The sequence below is a fragment of the Desmodus rotundus genome, chromosome 3, assembly GCF_022682495.2.
Source record: "Desmodus rotundus isolate HL8 chromosome 3, HLdesRot8A.1, whole genome shotgun sequence".
Lineage (NCBI taxonomy): Eukaryota > Metazoa > Chordata > Mammalia > Chiroptera > Phyllostomidae > Desmodus > Desmodus rotundus.
The window spans coordinates 178,144,020-178,159,369 of NC_071389.1; the positions used below are offsets into that span (position 1 = coordinate 178,144,020).

Sequence of the window (15,350 nt, forward strand, 5' to 3'; positions counted from 1 at the left end):
ACTTAAGCCAAATTTTTAATAGTTGGATATGTTAATTTTATAATGGTTTTTAATCTTTAAATGCCATTTATTTACATCTACCTTTGATTAACAGGTGTGAGTTCCTTCTAGTATTATTTCTTTTCTTATATACCTGGTTATCTGGACTCTTAGTTTCCATATGCTTTATGCCTTTCTTCACTACATTCTCAATTCTCATGTGAATTTTCTCTCTGGACTGCTTATACTTTTTTAATACTGTGGCTGTTCCTGATTTGTTTCCAGAGTGATAAAGTATTACTAGTACATACCAGATGCTTTTAAAAGGCTTTTTGTATACAATTTTTATTTTTACAACCTACTAGAAATATATATCCAGTTATTGATCCACATGACCTCTGCGGTTTTTACCAATGTAAGGTAATATCATACAACCCCACGTGGCTACCCCACCTTAGGTCAGGCCTGAACTTCTCGTCAACTCTAGGGGGATAGGGGCAGGCTCACCTTCATTCACCTCCCAATACCTCCCTGGGCTCCCCTTCACCATTCAGACAAAGAAATCATCCAAAGGCTCCATAATGTCAAATTCTTCAGACTCTCATCAACCTCCAGGTACTTTTTTAATGCAAATATCCTATGCTATTTTACTAACTAAATATTTATAAAGCATAAAAATAACTAAAAGTTGCTACTGGTTAGGATTATAGTAGGGTCGTAAATGTCATGTATTCTCTTTAGTATCTCCCAGCTATACCTAAAAGATTACTTTTGCATATAATTAACAGAAATAATTATGTATTTCTCGGTTAGATCCAAAGTGTAATCAATTAACCTAAGTAATTTTAGGAGAGCTGGATGGGTTGTGGGGTGGAAATGTGATTTGAGTGTCTTGCATTTTACTACTACTAATGTGGATTTCTACCAGTCTTTCAAAATAGTAGCAATCCCTTAATTTAAATTTTAATCTAATTTGCTTGACAAGGTTATACATTCATTATATGTTTTCTGTGTTAAAGAAATCACAGAGCAGACAGAGATAATCCCAATTGTGGACTTGGAAACTCCTCTTGCTTTTCCTCCCGCTCCTTCTCTTCCAGAGAGTGAGTTGGGCCCAATTTCTGAGCATACCAACAGGAATGGTAAAGTATATACATTAGAATTTATTAACTTAAGTTCTTTCTGTGTTATCGTTTTTTGGAAGGTACTCACCTTTATTTTTAGGACATGGGAATTAAGTTTGTTCAAGAGTATATAATTACTTTATGTTTTCTTACAGAGAACATGTCAAACATACATGGGATTAGATAGCATAGGATAATGAACCCCCGCATAGCCCTTACTCAGCTTCAACAGTTATCAATTCATGAGCTACCTTGTTACCATTCCTGCATCCCCCCCACCTCATTCCCCATTTTTTAATATTGTTCAATTACAGTTGTTCCACTTTTTTCCCCCTTGCTCTCTTCTGCCCCGTCCCCACCCTGTCCCCATTCCCACCATCCATCCCCACCCCATTGTTCATGCCCATGGGTCCTTTATACATGTTCCCTGACTTGTGCCTTCTCCTTCTTTCCCCCATTAACTTCCTTCCCCATCCCCTCTGGTCACTGTAAGTTTGTTCTTTATTTCAATGTCTCTGGTTCTATTTGCTTGCTTGTTTGTTTTGTTGATTAGGTTCCACGTACAGGTGAGATCATATGGTATTTGTCTTTCACCCCCTGGCTTATCTCACTTGGCATAATTCTCTCCAGTTCTATCCATGCTATTGCAAAGGGTAGGAGCTCCTTTTTTCTTTCTGCTTCGTAGTATTCCATCGTGTAAATGTACCAGTTACCTCTTCCCTTGATTTTACTTTTCTCTAAGTTGTTACTATTTGGGTATTTTAAAATTTACAGAAAATATAGAGATTAAAAATTTTTCAAAACATATATGGAAGTAAAACAAAACCATATTTTCTTACAGAGATGTTTGAAAATTTCATATATTAAGAAACATATTTAAAGATAAAAGAAGCCATTTGTCCAAATTTGAACTTGTTTACTCATATGAAACTGAGAAACTTAAATGTGATTCAAGTTTAAACTCCAACAGGATTCTTAGGGTGTAATCCCGGCAGTGGAATTGCCATGTCAAAAGGGAACCGGAGAGCACTGTGCTAAGTGAGATAAGCCAGGCAGTGAAAGACAAGTGCCATACGATCTCACATGTAAGTAGAACCTAATCAACAAAACAAAAAAGCAAGCAAAATATAACCAGAAACATTGAAATAAAGAACAAAATGACAGTAACCAGAGGGGAGAGGGGACAGGGATAATGGGGGAAAGAAGGTGAAGTGTCATCAAGAAACACATATAAAGGACACATGGACAAAGCCAATGGGGGGTAGGATTGAGGGTGGGAGGAGGGGATGGGTAGGGTGGGGGAGAGTAATGGGGGGAAATGAGGACAACTGAAATTGCACGACAATAAAAAATGTTTAAATTTTAACAAAATGGTAAAAAGACAGAAAATAGGTAGAACTCTACTACATGATTGTTTCCCTTTGATCATAACTAAACTTACTATCATTTAGTAGAGAAAGGTTTCTCAGTTCAGCACTCCTGATGTTTTGGGCTAGCTAGTTCAGCGTTGTGGGGGACTGTCCCGTGATTGAAGGATGTTTAGTGCCATTTCAGGCTTCGACCCACTGGATGCCAACAGCACACACCCATTAGCTGTGGCACTGAGAATGTCTCCAGACATTTACAGTGTCTGCTGTGGGACAAAATTACCTCTGGTTGGTAATCGCTGTTATGTTACTCAGAAAGTTAACAAATGATCTAGACTTTAATTATAGATACAACCATTTTTTTTTGGTGGGAGCTTTTCACCTCATTTCAGAAATATAAGGAAATACTTTTTTTCACACTAGTGCTTATACATTTATTTTAGAGGGAAATAAACATACCCAAAAAAAGGACTATTGACAATGATGTCTAAAAGTTTAGATTCTAAAATGTGGGGGTAATGTATTCTTTTTATGAAACTGAATAAAGTATAGATGTTGTTAGGCCTAGCCAAATTATTCAGTTAAAACATTACCTAAGATTTATAGTAATTCTTTATGAGGGGAATATACTACTAGTCATCAATTTTTTAAATTCTTCTTTTATTGTATCTTTCCCATTACCATTTTGTGCCCTAGTCATCAATTTCTAATGAAGAATATTATCTTTTTTTTAAATTATTTTTTAAAAAGATTGTATGTATTTATTTTTAGAGAGGGGAAGGGAGGGAAAAAGAGAGAAAGAAACAGCAATGTGTGGTTGCCTCTTGAGCAACCCCCACCTGGGCCCTGGCCTGCAACCCAGGCATGTGCCCTGACTAGGAATCGAACTGACAACCCCTGGTTCACAGTCTGACGTTCAATCCACTGAGCCACATCAGCCAGGGCAAGAATTCTCCCTTAATAATAACAGGTTTAAAAGAATTAAGCATTTTCCCATCTGATCATATTAATGGGGTTAATGTAATCTGAAGTTTTATACTTGGTGTTCAAGGATGTTTAATAATTCCTATATGTAAACTTTCTATCTGTGCTGGAAATCCTGAAGATCACACCCAGGTTTGGTGAATCTCTAAAAGAACTCATAAAACTCCGTGTACAGTTGTACTTACAGCTTAGATTTAGGACAGTGAAAGTACAAAAGCCAAATTGCCAAAAGGAAAGGTGTGTGAACTGTGAGGCAGACCAGGCTCAAGCTGCCAAGGATCCTCTCCCAGTAGAGTCATGTGGGTCTCATGAATTCCCCCAGGAACAGTTTTGACATCACATGTCAAATGTTGCCCACCAGGAATTCTCAGTAGAAAATCAGTGTCCAGGTTCTTGACTGGGGGCTGATCACATATACAACCTCTGGTTGGCACGTAACAAAGTGGCAAATTCCAGAACAAAAGCAAGTGTTCGGCACAAAGTATATTGTTTGCAGAAAACTGTTTAGCCACAGTAGGCCACTCTTACCCATGAATGGTGGTGAGAACACTCCTGAAATCGAAGTTTCCAAATACCAGCCAAGGTCATCGTGTAAACAGGCCTTGTAGGACAGCAGGCAGGTCCTCTATGTTAATTCTTTTCTGCATATCCTCTTAAATAGTTTTTGTTTTAACTTATTCAGCCTAATCGTTCATAGTAATTCATGCATTGGGCATTATCCTTCAGAAAATAAGGATTTTTAAAAAACAATAAGTGAAAAACAATGACTCTAATCTTTCAAATAAAAGGAGCTGACATTATCTCTGATTGTCACCGTGTTTCCCAGCCTCTGCCTGTCCCTTTTCTCTGTATGGAATAATGCCTGTGGTCCTGGGAATCTTCAGCCTGCTGCTCTTGGTGTTATGTGGATTCTTTGGTTACCAGTGTAAGTTCAATTAATTGAGGAAAAAGAAATAATAGCCTATTTGTCAAATTATCATATTTCTTTAAATCATTTTCAGATACTAGTTTTTGGTAAGTGTATCATTGCCACGCTGAACAGAGAACAGGGAAAAAAATGACATGAAATTATCCCAACTTTTTACTATATGGATGAATTTAATCTTGTAGGCTCTCAACTGTGCATTTTTTTCTAGAGAGGATATATTATTACAAGACTGCATAAGATAGTAATACTAATGATGATTATTATTATATTGAAAATTACAACTTACTAGGAAATTTAGCTCAATGAATTTGCAATCGTCTTCACTATGAGAATAGAAATATTCTTTGTTCAAATTGTCCATGTCACCAGCAGCCTTCATTAGAAATGTTTTTTAAATTTTAAATTTTTTATTTTATTTTATTTTTATTTTATTTTATTTTATTTTATTTTATATTGATGTTCAATTACAGTTGTCCCAATTTCCTCCCATTACTCTCCTCAGCCCTAGCCACCCTTACCTCCATATTTTTCTATTAAAATTAATTGCTGTCTGTTATTTAAAAAGAGTAGTTTGTCTTTGATAACATTACTTTGAAACTCAAAATTCTATACTTGTGTTTAGCAAGTGAAATTCTGCACTAAATCAGCCAGTCACGATGCCAAAAGATTTGAGATAGTAGTAGTTGTTTTTGTCTGTTTTAATTGATTTAAACCATTTGTCTATTGACAGAAATTCAAACATAAGAAATTAAGATATTTTAGTTTTAGACTATGCTTCAGAAATAATAGTGAATAAATTAAAATACACTTACCTAAATATATTTATACTTTTTGAAAACATTTATGGGGGAGTTCATTAAAAAGAAAATAATAAAACTTAACTTCATAATCTAATACACCTCTGATTCCTAATTGAGCATGTGCGTTGCACATGTCTGGGATTCTTATTCTTAGACTTTGAAAGTATTCAGGCCTTAGAGAGCAAGATGAAGAACTTCAACCAATGGATCGAGTCTTTCCAAAACAAAGCAGAAAACCTTCCTCAGGTCCAAAAAGATCTTGATGAAATTAAAGGTAATGTCACAACTACAACAAACTCTCTTTACAGAATGCTCGACTGTTTTTTTTTCTTGTTGCAGCCCTAAGAGGGTTGGTTGCATTGTGCACGGGGAGCTCTGCAATACGGCAGCGTGGTCGTTTTGATGGCTTCTCGCCTCTTTAAGTCTTCTTTCCATCTTCCGAAACTGAGCCTCACTTTTACCAAAAAAGCTTCTTATATTAATTAAGTGGCTCATTAACTCATTTGTTTCTCACATTTATTCAATGCACACTAGTTGTCTGCCACTAGGCTGGAGAACAAAAATGAACATAATATGAACCCTGCCCTTGGGAGGCTGAGGTGGGTGCGGGATGTTCAGAGGACGTGAAAATGGAAGAACATAAATATCTGAAAAGCTATCCTGTTTTCATCATGTGTTCGTTTTTTCCAAATGCCTCCCGAGGAAAGGAATTTAAAATATTGGAGTAATCAGAAAACATATTTTATGCTCATTAGATGGTAATATAAACATAGTCTATATTTATGATAAATAAATATTTTGCAAAGGCCTTGCATTAAAATGTTATTTTTCTTGTGATATATCAAACCTATATTGAATAATTAAGTCAACCATTTGAGAGTTCTTTAGTGACTGGCTATGTTAAAAGACTGGTTTCTTTTTTGTTTTAACTGAGATAAGATTGACATATAATGTGCAAACTTGAGGGGTATACAATGTGTTGGTTTGATACTTTTGTATATTGCAATATATATAAACATATAAATAAATATAAATATATAAGTGTTAGCTAGCACCTTTATTATGTCACATAATTATCATTTCCGTTGTGTTGAGAACAATTAAGATCTAGTCTCTTAGCAACTTCAAGTTCATAGTACAGTATCATTGCTTACAATCACCAAATTGTGCATTTTAAAAGGCTGGTTAGTCAGAGATAAAACTAATTCAGTAGAGAAGGGAACTGGACTGAAGTTATTTGCATATTTTCCCCTGGATCGTTATCATTATTATGACTCGAAATAGTAAAAGAAAATCTGATATAATACATGTTCTCATCTAATGTTAAGTCTTGTTGTTCCATGTAGAAACCCTAGATCGGCTCCAAAAGCAGAATGAGCATCTCATTAAGGTTTTACAAGAACTAAATGCAAAACAAGGTAATTTGGAAGTGACATAATTCTGAGTTCAAGATAATTCTTATCAACAGCCTCATTCTTTTAAAAGGGAAAAGCAAACAAAATGTAACCAGAGACATTGAAATTAAGAACAATCTAACAATAACCAGAAGGGAAGTGGGGTAGAATGGGGGAAGGATTTTCAGCAACTACTATAAAGGACACATGGACAAAACCAAAGAGGAGGGTGGAAACAAGGGAGGGAGGGAGGTGGGTTTGGTTGGGGTGGGGGGGAAATGCAGACGACTGTAACTGAAGGACAATAAAATAATTTTTTTAAAAAGGGAGAAGCTACTAAACTGTTAGGCCTTGTTCGTGAGGGTCTGCAGGTGCTGAGTCATGAATAATCTCTTTCCCAGGAGACCAGTGTGGACCTCCCCTGCACGACTGGGTGAAATACGGAGACTACTGCTACTTCCAAAGCACGGAAATGGTCTCTTGGTCAAAGTGCTGTGATGTTTGTGCCTCTTTGAATGCTACATTTTTAACAACAGAAAGGAATGGATTGATGGTGAGACTGTGTTGCCTTCTTCATTTCCGAATAGGAACAAACAGCAGGTACCAGTCAAAGGAAGGGCTCAGTTGCAGACCTAAAACCAGGGAAAAGGACAGTTTCTTGTTTAATTTTCTATGGATCTTTCCTGGTGTGCTACATTTCAGCATGCCTTTCTTTTTCATCACACCACACGTGCCCTCCCTGCAGAAACCTTGCGCTCGTGTTCCCTCTGCCTGCATTGTTCTTTCAGCTATAAGCACAGCCAACTTCGCCTCCTTCACGTATTTATTCACTTGTCACTTAACCGGAACCAACTCAACAGTCCCATTTGATTGTAACCTGTGTATCACGTCCATCCCCTGAACCAGTCGCCCTTCTCTGTGCTCTTCTTATCCTGCTCTATGTTTTTTATAGCAGTTGTAGGCTTTTTACATGCCAGACCATTCATATGTTTGCTTTTTTCCTCTCTGGCCCACCCCCCACCCTGAAGCAGGGATTTTTCTCATTTTTATTCAATGATATATCTCAAGATCAAAGACCAGGCACATAGTTGAATAAATAACATGAGTTAAAAAATTCACTTTTTGGAGTCCTCTTATATAAAACTTTTCTATTAGTTATTTTGTTTCTCCTGTTTATTTAATGCCTGGTGTGAGAATGTACAGACACTGCAAAGCTGGAATATTTGTTGGTGTTTCATTTGTCAGTGGGCATACATACTGCATTATTTTTATTTTTATGATTATTTTTTTCCCACTTGACACAAGTTTTCTGTTTGCAACTCTAATGCACTTTTACTGTTAATACCTTTGTGTATTTTTGCCCCACGCAGAATATCATGGTGTTACCTTCAGTGACTCGGACTTGGCTGGGCCTCTCTTATAATAAAACTGACCATAGATGGGAGTGGGAGGATGGCTCCTCCCCCTCTTTTAACCTGTAAGTATGTGATTCGATTACTTATTCCCTGTTCAAGCCTTTCACCTAAAGAACTGAAGAAAATACAGGTGATGACTGGGGACAGGATTTGGACCTTGTTATTCTTGCTTGCATTATTTCATATTATACTGTCAGCAGTTTTAAAAATTATAAAGTCACTTATATGTTTCATAATTTGTATAAGTAAACCTCTAACATTGGATGCTCTGATTGACTACTATTGAGATAATGAATATAATATAGGGAAGAACCTCATTATATATTAATTTTGGAACATCTTAATATTTTATTCAGAGGAAGTACAGAACTGTTATTCCTCAGCCAAAGAATTTGGGCCTTTTTATGGTTTCAAGTATATATTACTAAGGTGCTACCCACAACTATTGTAGACAACTATGACAATACGCATTATAAATTAACACCCTTCATCATCACTCTGTGACATTCACGATTAGTATTTCAAAGTTTTGATCATTTTGATAGCTGCTAATTTTAATTTTGTTCTCTGAGGTTATCTTCTGATGTTTAGTGAAGCTGTTTTCCTTATTATATGTGTACAGGGGTGAGCAAAAGTAGTTTTACAGTTGTTTGTATGGAAGAAAACAGGTTATTACAATCACTTTATTAAGTCTGTTTCATGTACTTAAGGTTGTAAACCTACTTTGTGCGCCCCTGTGTGTTATAAATACACACACATACATATATAATTCTAAACTTCACGAGTAATTTTGTCTGACTTTTATATCTAAGGCAATGTGTTGATAAAATATCCCCTCTTCAACTGCAGCTGCACAGGTGTAGTTGAGTTGCTTCCATCACGTTAATCTGTACTAGGACATAATTTCATAACCCAGGTCATATGGTCTTTCTTGCTATTGCTATAATTTCCCAGCCAGCCTATTCTCTTCCTCTTTATACAGGCGTATATTTTCCTACTTATAAATAATTATCTTACTTTGTGAAGCTTGTCTATTCCTACATGCCTACCTCATCTCTTCTGTACATATATGAGTTCTGTGGCCTTTACTGCCTTGAGCCCCCCACAGCACCCGGTATAATACACTACACATAGTATGTTCCTAAAAAATGCTATTTAATTTGAATACAGCGAGTATGGCCAGTGACTTGCATTTTCCAAATTTCTCAGGAGTTCACCAAACCCAAGTCTGGATTCCCAGGGCGTGTGTGTGTACGTAAACGTACACACCATTGGGACTGACAGCTGCACCACACCGTCCTCGTGCCTGTGTGAGAAGCCTGCCCTCTAGTACGTCAGAAGAAGAGTGTAAAAGAGAAGCTGAGGTTCGGATCCCCATATTCGATTCAAGATCTGTCTGCCTTTAGTCTGTTGTTATTTCATGTTATTCATAATTCCTTTTTTCATGGCAGAAAGGGGTGAATGATTTTATGATAGGAGGACACAGTATATGATTACAGCAAAAAATATTATGGTATCCCAGAAAACTTAGAAACTTCAGAGACTTTTCAATTTTGTGAAAATTGTATAACAGTTAATAAACAAGCCATTTGTCATGAATGAGTTTGGGGTCTTTTAATATTTCAAATTTTATTTATTTATTTAGAATTGTGACTTCATGGAAACAAACCTTTATAACAAATGCAATGAGTGGTGTAAGTAATTAATAATTTCACATTTACAAAAATGGCAATCATAAAAATATTAATAGTTACATAAAGCAAAAAATGAAAACACACATTTAAGTAAAACATCTTCCTTTTTTAAGTATATTTTATTGATTACAGTTTTCCCCCCTTTATCCCCTCTCTGCCCTGCATCCCCCAACCCTCCAGCATTACCCCCTGAGTTCATGTCCATGGGTTGCACGTAAAAGTTCTTTGCGTTCTCTATTTCCTATACAATTTTTGAACTCCCCATCTATTTTATGCCTACCAGTTATGCTTCATCTTCCCTGTACCTTCCCCCCCATACTCCTCCCTTCCTCCTCCCCACTGAAAACCCTTCATGTGGTGTCCATTTCTCTGATTCTGTTCCTGTTCTAGTTGTTTGCTTAGATTTTGTTTTTGTTGTTTTCCTTTTTTTTTTAGATTCATTTGTTGATTGTTGTGAGTTTGTTTTCATTTCAGTGTTCATATTTTTGATCTTTTTTTAGGTAAGTCCCTTTAACATTTCATATAATAAGGGCTTGGTGACGATGCTCCCTTAACTTGACTTTATCTGGGAAGCACTTTATCTGCCCTTCCATTTTAAATGATAGCTTTGCTGACTAGAGTAATCTTGGATGTAGGTCCTTGCCTTTCATGACTTTGAATACTTCTTTCCAGCCCCTTCTTGCCTGCAAGGTTTCTTTTGAGAAACCAGCTGATAGCCGTATGGGCACTTCTTTGTAGGTAACTGTCTCCTTTCTTCTTGTTGTTTTTAAGATTCTCACTTTATCTTTAATCTTGGGTAACTTAATGATGATGTGCCTTGGTATGCTTGTTGGAAAGTGGGCTAGAGACAAGCAGGGGAGCTGCATTGTTCCTTCTCTGGCCCCTCCCCCACAAGCAGCAGCGCAGCACAGCAAGGAGGGTTGCCCTGCCCTGGTGAACATCTAAGGCCCCGCCCCCATTACAACTTAACAGGTGCCCCGAGATAAAACACATTTCTGAATTAATTTATTAAGTTGCTTGCTGAAGTCTTCCTGGTAGATTTTAAATATGTCAGTTCCACTTACATCTTTAATTCCTTGCTATTCATCTCAGTGGAAAATAATATATTTCCTGTCAGAGGTTACTTTTGAATGGACTCTAATCCACTCCTCTGTCACTTTGTGTCACATTTATGACATGAATCACCCCCTTCACATATGAGTAATGCAACCACTTTGATTTAAAATGCTTTACCTTCAAGACATAAACATGCCCAACATCTTTCTCCATCCCAGGAAACTCCTGTCCCTTTCTAATCACCTCTTTTATGACTTCCTCTTCGAATTAAATGTACTTGAGCAAAGAATCTATACTGGGTATGTACTTTCTCACTTTCCAATATTACTTAGAACACTGTTACATGTCGTATCTCTTTTCCTCTTTCCTGAGACTGCTTTTGTGTAAGACAGTAATGATATATGTGTCATTCACTCATTTATTCACTCATATCTGTGTCTATTTTGATTTAAATCGTGAATTCAATTTATGTTAATGCTTATGTTATTTAATCTATCAATAGCTTTTTATTGATTACTTCCTTCGTTCTTGGCATGATTGTTATCATCATCATTATTGTCCCCATCTTTGGACATAATATTATTTTGCTTTCGTCAGTGTGTCTTTCTTGGTTTTCTTCTTACCATTCTCATCTGATAGCCTGTATTCTCTATAAACTTTTCTGTAATTGCTTCCTAATGTTTTTTAGATTGAATGTTTCACTAGGGAACATTTAGTTTATTTAGAATGATATTTCATTTATTGGCCCAGGTTCAACAGAAAGACATTTGGAGTGTAAGAGACCAACCCCGGCTCAAATATCTTCTATTGCACTTCTTATATATTTAGCATTCTATAAGGGATTCTACATCCATGAGTCTCAGTTTCCTCATTCATAAGATTGGGGTGATAATAGCTGTAACTCATAGTTGTCTGCAGGTTAATTAGCATCAGAAGCATTTAGAAGAGTGAGTAGACCAGAATAAGTGTTCAGTGATGGTACAATGTAGAAATCTTGGTGATTAAAGGCATGCTATTTACACATGTCACATCAACTTCCTTAAGTCTTTAATCTACCTTCCTCTTTATGGTTTTTATTCCTACCTATGCTCTTATTTTTCCATTCCAATTATCTATACTTCTTCCTTTCTTTACTGTCTTCTTTCATTTTACCTATTCTACATGTCAGGTAGATTTTATTGATTACAAGGTACATAAACAGGATTCAATCTAGCTTGGACATAACTGGAAAATTTGAAAATATAATTGCTTATTATATAAAATTAAAGGACACTTTGAATAAACAAGCCATAACAGAGATAATTATACAGCTTAGCCAGCGGGAAAACTGGAGCTAAGAATTTGAACTCTACCAGCATTCGCTATTGCTTATCTCTGCTTCTTTCTTTCAGTGTCAGTTCTATTATTTTTGGGTTTTTTGGAGATAGATATAGTCATTTCATAGGAAACTTGGACAACAATGAGTCTCAGTCCTCCAAATTTATAGCTTCTATTGATAAGAAAGATTCTTCTCATTAAAATCACTTGAAAAGGTAATAAATAATACCATGTTAGAAAGAGCTTAGCCCCCCAAAACATGCCCATGTCTGCCATAACCGTTTGTATTAGAAGATGAGACGCTCTCAGGGGAAAGTCTGTATGCTTGTGGACAGTAGCATAAATATCCCTTTACAATTATAGTCTAGTTTTCCTATACAAACAAATGGTGCCAAAAATGAAATTATTCCTAAAGGAAGTCCATAAATTTTTAAAAGATTATTTTTATTTATTTGTAGAGAGAAGGGAAGGGAGGGAGCAAGAGAGGGAGAGAAACATCAATTGGTTGCCTTTCACATGTCCCTAACGGGGGACCTTGCCCCAAACCCAGGCATGTGCCTTGACCAGGAATGGAATCCATGACTTTTCAGTTTGTGGGACAATGCCCAACCCACTGAGCTTCTCCAGTCAGAGCAAGATTAGAAAGTTTAAGAAAAAGTAAATACAATAGTATTGAATATTTATTTAAAATGTATGGTGTCAAGTGTGGTTATAAGTGATTTTCATGTATTAATAAATTTGATTCTCAAGATAATCTTGTGTACACTATATTGCATTATTGTGCAGAAGAGAGAAGTGGTTAACTTTACTTTTGCAAGATTATAAAACTTGTTAGCAGCAGAGCTAGAATTTGAACTCACAAATCTTAATCCCATCGTCCATGCCCTGAGCCACGCTACCATGTGTATCTTCTCATACACCTGCCCAAGGCAGCATTAACATAAGTATAACATGTCACTTAATGACAGGTAAGATTATACTGCATGCCTTAGGAAACAAAAGGAAACAGTAAATAAAAACTTTTAGTGATTTCTCATTCAATAAAAATAGACGTGAATCTAGAAGACTATTCAGGTGGCCACTGTTGGTTTGAATATTATATTCCCATGACTTTCGAGACAATAAAAAGAATAATTCGCATTTAATAGTTAAAACCCAACTTTTCCCAAGATGGAGTGGCATACACTGAATCAATAATGGTGACCAGGGGAAAGACAGGCACAGTGTGAAGCTAATTGTTAGTTCTCTTTTGCGTTTCACCAAGGAAGATGAAAAGGGAGGGGACACCTTTCTTCTCTCTGAAGTTAGCGTTTGAAATAGGGTTAACCAATTCAGCGATGCACCTGGGACTGACTGTTAAGGGACAAATTCACAAGCGAGTTGGAATGTGAACACCTTTGGGGACTTTTTACTCTGCCCACCACAGCCTCCAATTCCTTGTGCGAAGATTTGGAACTCTGTTCTGTGGCCAACGTCTCCCCCTGGGTAAAGGCTTAGAGCCCAGGCCTGATGCTGGGGTGCTTATTGCTAGTGGCGCTTTTGCTCTAGCAGCTGGGTGCCTGGCAGATGGGAAGGTAGCAGCATCAGGCTGATGTACATAATAATTAATTTTTCTACAGGCTATGTAATGGGATGTTGACAGCAGGTGTATTGGAGATACTACAAACAAAATAGAGAGCTGGGAATTTCCTGATCTATGTAAGACATAGTTCTGAACTGAATTTAAGATAATAATTATATTGGTTCAGGAATGTAATTTTTTAAATTCTTATTTTCAACAAATATTTATTAAGACTCTCTTTTTTCCAGGCCCTCTTCTAGAATCTGAAAACATATAAATGAACAAAACGAAGGAGAGTCGCTGTCCACATGGAGTGGCATTATACAGGAGGAAAGACACATAGCGATGAGTGAATTATGTATGTAACCGAAGGTCATGAGTGATAGTGAAGGAAATAAAGCCCCGAAGGGTAATGTGCAGGGTCAGAGGAGGAGGGAGGCGTGTTTGCAAAAGGTAGTCAGGGAACGAATGCCTCGGCTAATCCACGTTAAAATTCAGTTTTCATTTTGTAATTAATTAAATAACCTAAATTTTCACGTTCTCTTAGATAACTATAGTTCCCCATCTTTTCTATTGTTAAATATCTTTTTGACAGTATAATTATTCTTTATTAATAAAATACACGATAGATTAATATGATTCTAATTTCTGTGTGAGAAATTAAAATAACTTACTGAAGTTAACCAAGTCGTAGAAGAACAAGACATTGATAACGTTCTACCTTTTTGTTGTTACTGTTGCCTCATGAATGAAGGCCATGAGTAAGGCCAGGCAAGGCGGGGCGGCTACTGCTTTCCTCCATAATTTCCAAAGGGGGTAGAGAGTCCATCCAGAGAATATTGGTAGAGAGAGAGGGGGTGGGTAATGGCGGTTTTCTAAATCCAAATTTTCAAAATACCTTTAAAAACTATAGCTATGAAATGAAAAAATAAACACAAAATTCATACACATTTGGCATGACTAGGAGCCAGAAAACAATACAACTTCAAATTACCTGTAAATAGAAAAATAACAACTGATTTCTAGTGTAGTCATTTGTAGCTAACCTTTTATGAAGGCCTAAGGGTTTTAGAGAAACTGGGGACTTCCCCGGAGAGAGAAAGGCACACTCATTGTGAAAATCCCGAAAGGGTGTCCCACAAGGAAAACACTTGAAAATGCACTTAGGACTTTTAAGAATCCATCTTGGAAAGGCAACACTCTGGGCAGAAAAGGATAGAAAGAAGGAAAAAAACCACATCTGGAACCTGTGCAGTGAAGGGAAAAAGAAGCACGTATGTATGAGCAAAGTAGGGAAGGTATTAGGTGACGTTAGGCAAAATGACATTTTATAAAACACCCGCCTTCCTGTACCTGAAATCCACCGAAGCAGCTGCATTGCAATATATTGACAAGAGAGGACGCTCTTGACCTAGGAATCTAACAAAGTACCCAACCACATTTCCAGCCCACAGAAAGCATTTTTCACCAAACTGAAGATATTATAGGAAGAACACAGAAAAGACGAATCACAACGTTTAAGCTGATGCAAATTCCTCCATAAAAACCAACTACGAAACATAATAAAACCAACACAACACTCCAAATTGATTTAAATATCTTAAAAAACAAAAAATTTGGACACAAACTAAAAATTCATGAGTTAAGGAACAAAGCTAAAGCAGAAAGAAATATCACAGTTGTCCTTTCCCTACTTTCACTCACCTATTTGTATAGATAATTTGGTACCTA

At 36.6% G+C, this 15,350-nt stretch overlaps 1 protein-coding gene across 2 annotated transcripts; it reads left to right on the plus strand.

Annotated features, from left to right (window-relative positions):
• The first annotated feature begins 449 nt into the window (after nucleotides 1-449).
• On the plus strand, nucleotides 450-13,907 carry LOC123478202 (oxidized low-density lipoprotein receptor 1-like). Of its 2 annotated transcripts, XM_045184321.2 has the most exons (9): nucleotides 450-594; nucleotides 999-1,121; nucleotides 4,281-4,379; nucleotides 5,337-5,456; nucleotides 6,529-6,600; nucleotides 6,978-7,129; nucleotides 7,947-8,053; nucleotides 9,201-9,355; nucleotides 13,868-13,907. In XM_045184321.2, the coding sequence occupies exons 1-8, from the start codon at nucleotides 561-563 to the stop codon at nucleotides 9,319-9,321; spliced, it is 828 nt and encodes a 275-aa protein (XP_045040256.2). In that variant the 5' UTR covers nucleotides 450-560; the 3' UTR covers nucleotides 9,322-9,355; nucleotides 13,868-13,907. The 2 variants fall into 2 exon arrangements, with proteins under 2 accessions (XP_045040256.2, XP_045040255.2); XM_045184320.2 differs by lacking the exon at nucleotides 13,868-13,907 and having other exon boundaries at nucleotides 9,201-9,624.
• Nucleotides 13,908-15,350: the final 1,443 nt, after the last annotated feature.

Excerpts from the sequence above, each read along its gene's own strand:
- LOC123478202 (XM_045184321.2), top strand. The coding sequence starts at position 561 with ATGTCAAATTCTTCAGACTCTCATCAACCTCCAG. Across the intron at positions 1,122-4,280 it reads TGAGCATACCAACAGGAATG|CCTCTGCCTGTCCCTTTTCT; the intron begins GTAAAGTATATA and ends CGTGTTTCCCAG. Across the intron at positions 4,380-5,336 it reads TGGATTCTTTGGTTACCAGT|ACTTTGAAAGTATTCAGGCC; the intron begins GTAAGTTCAATT and ends TCTTATTCTTAG.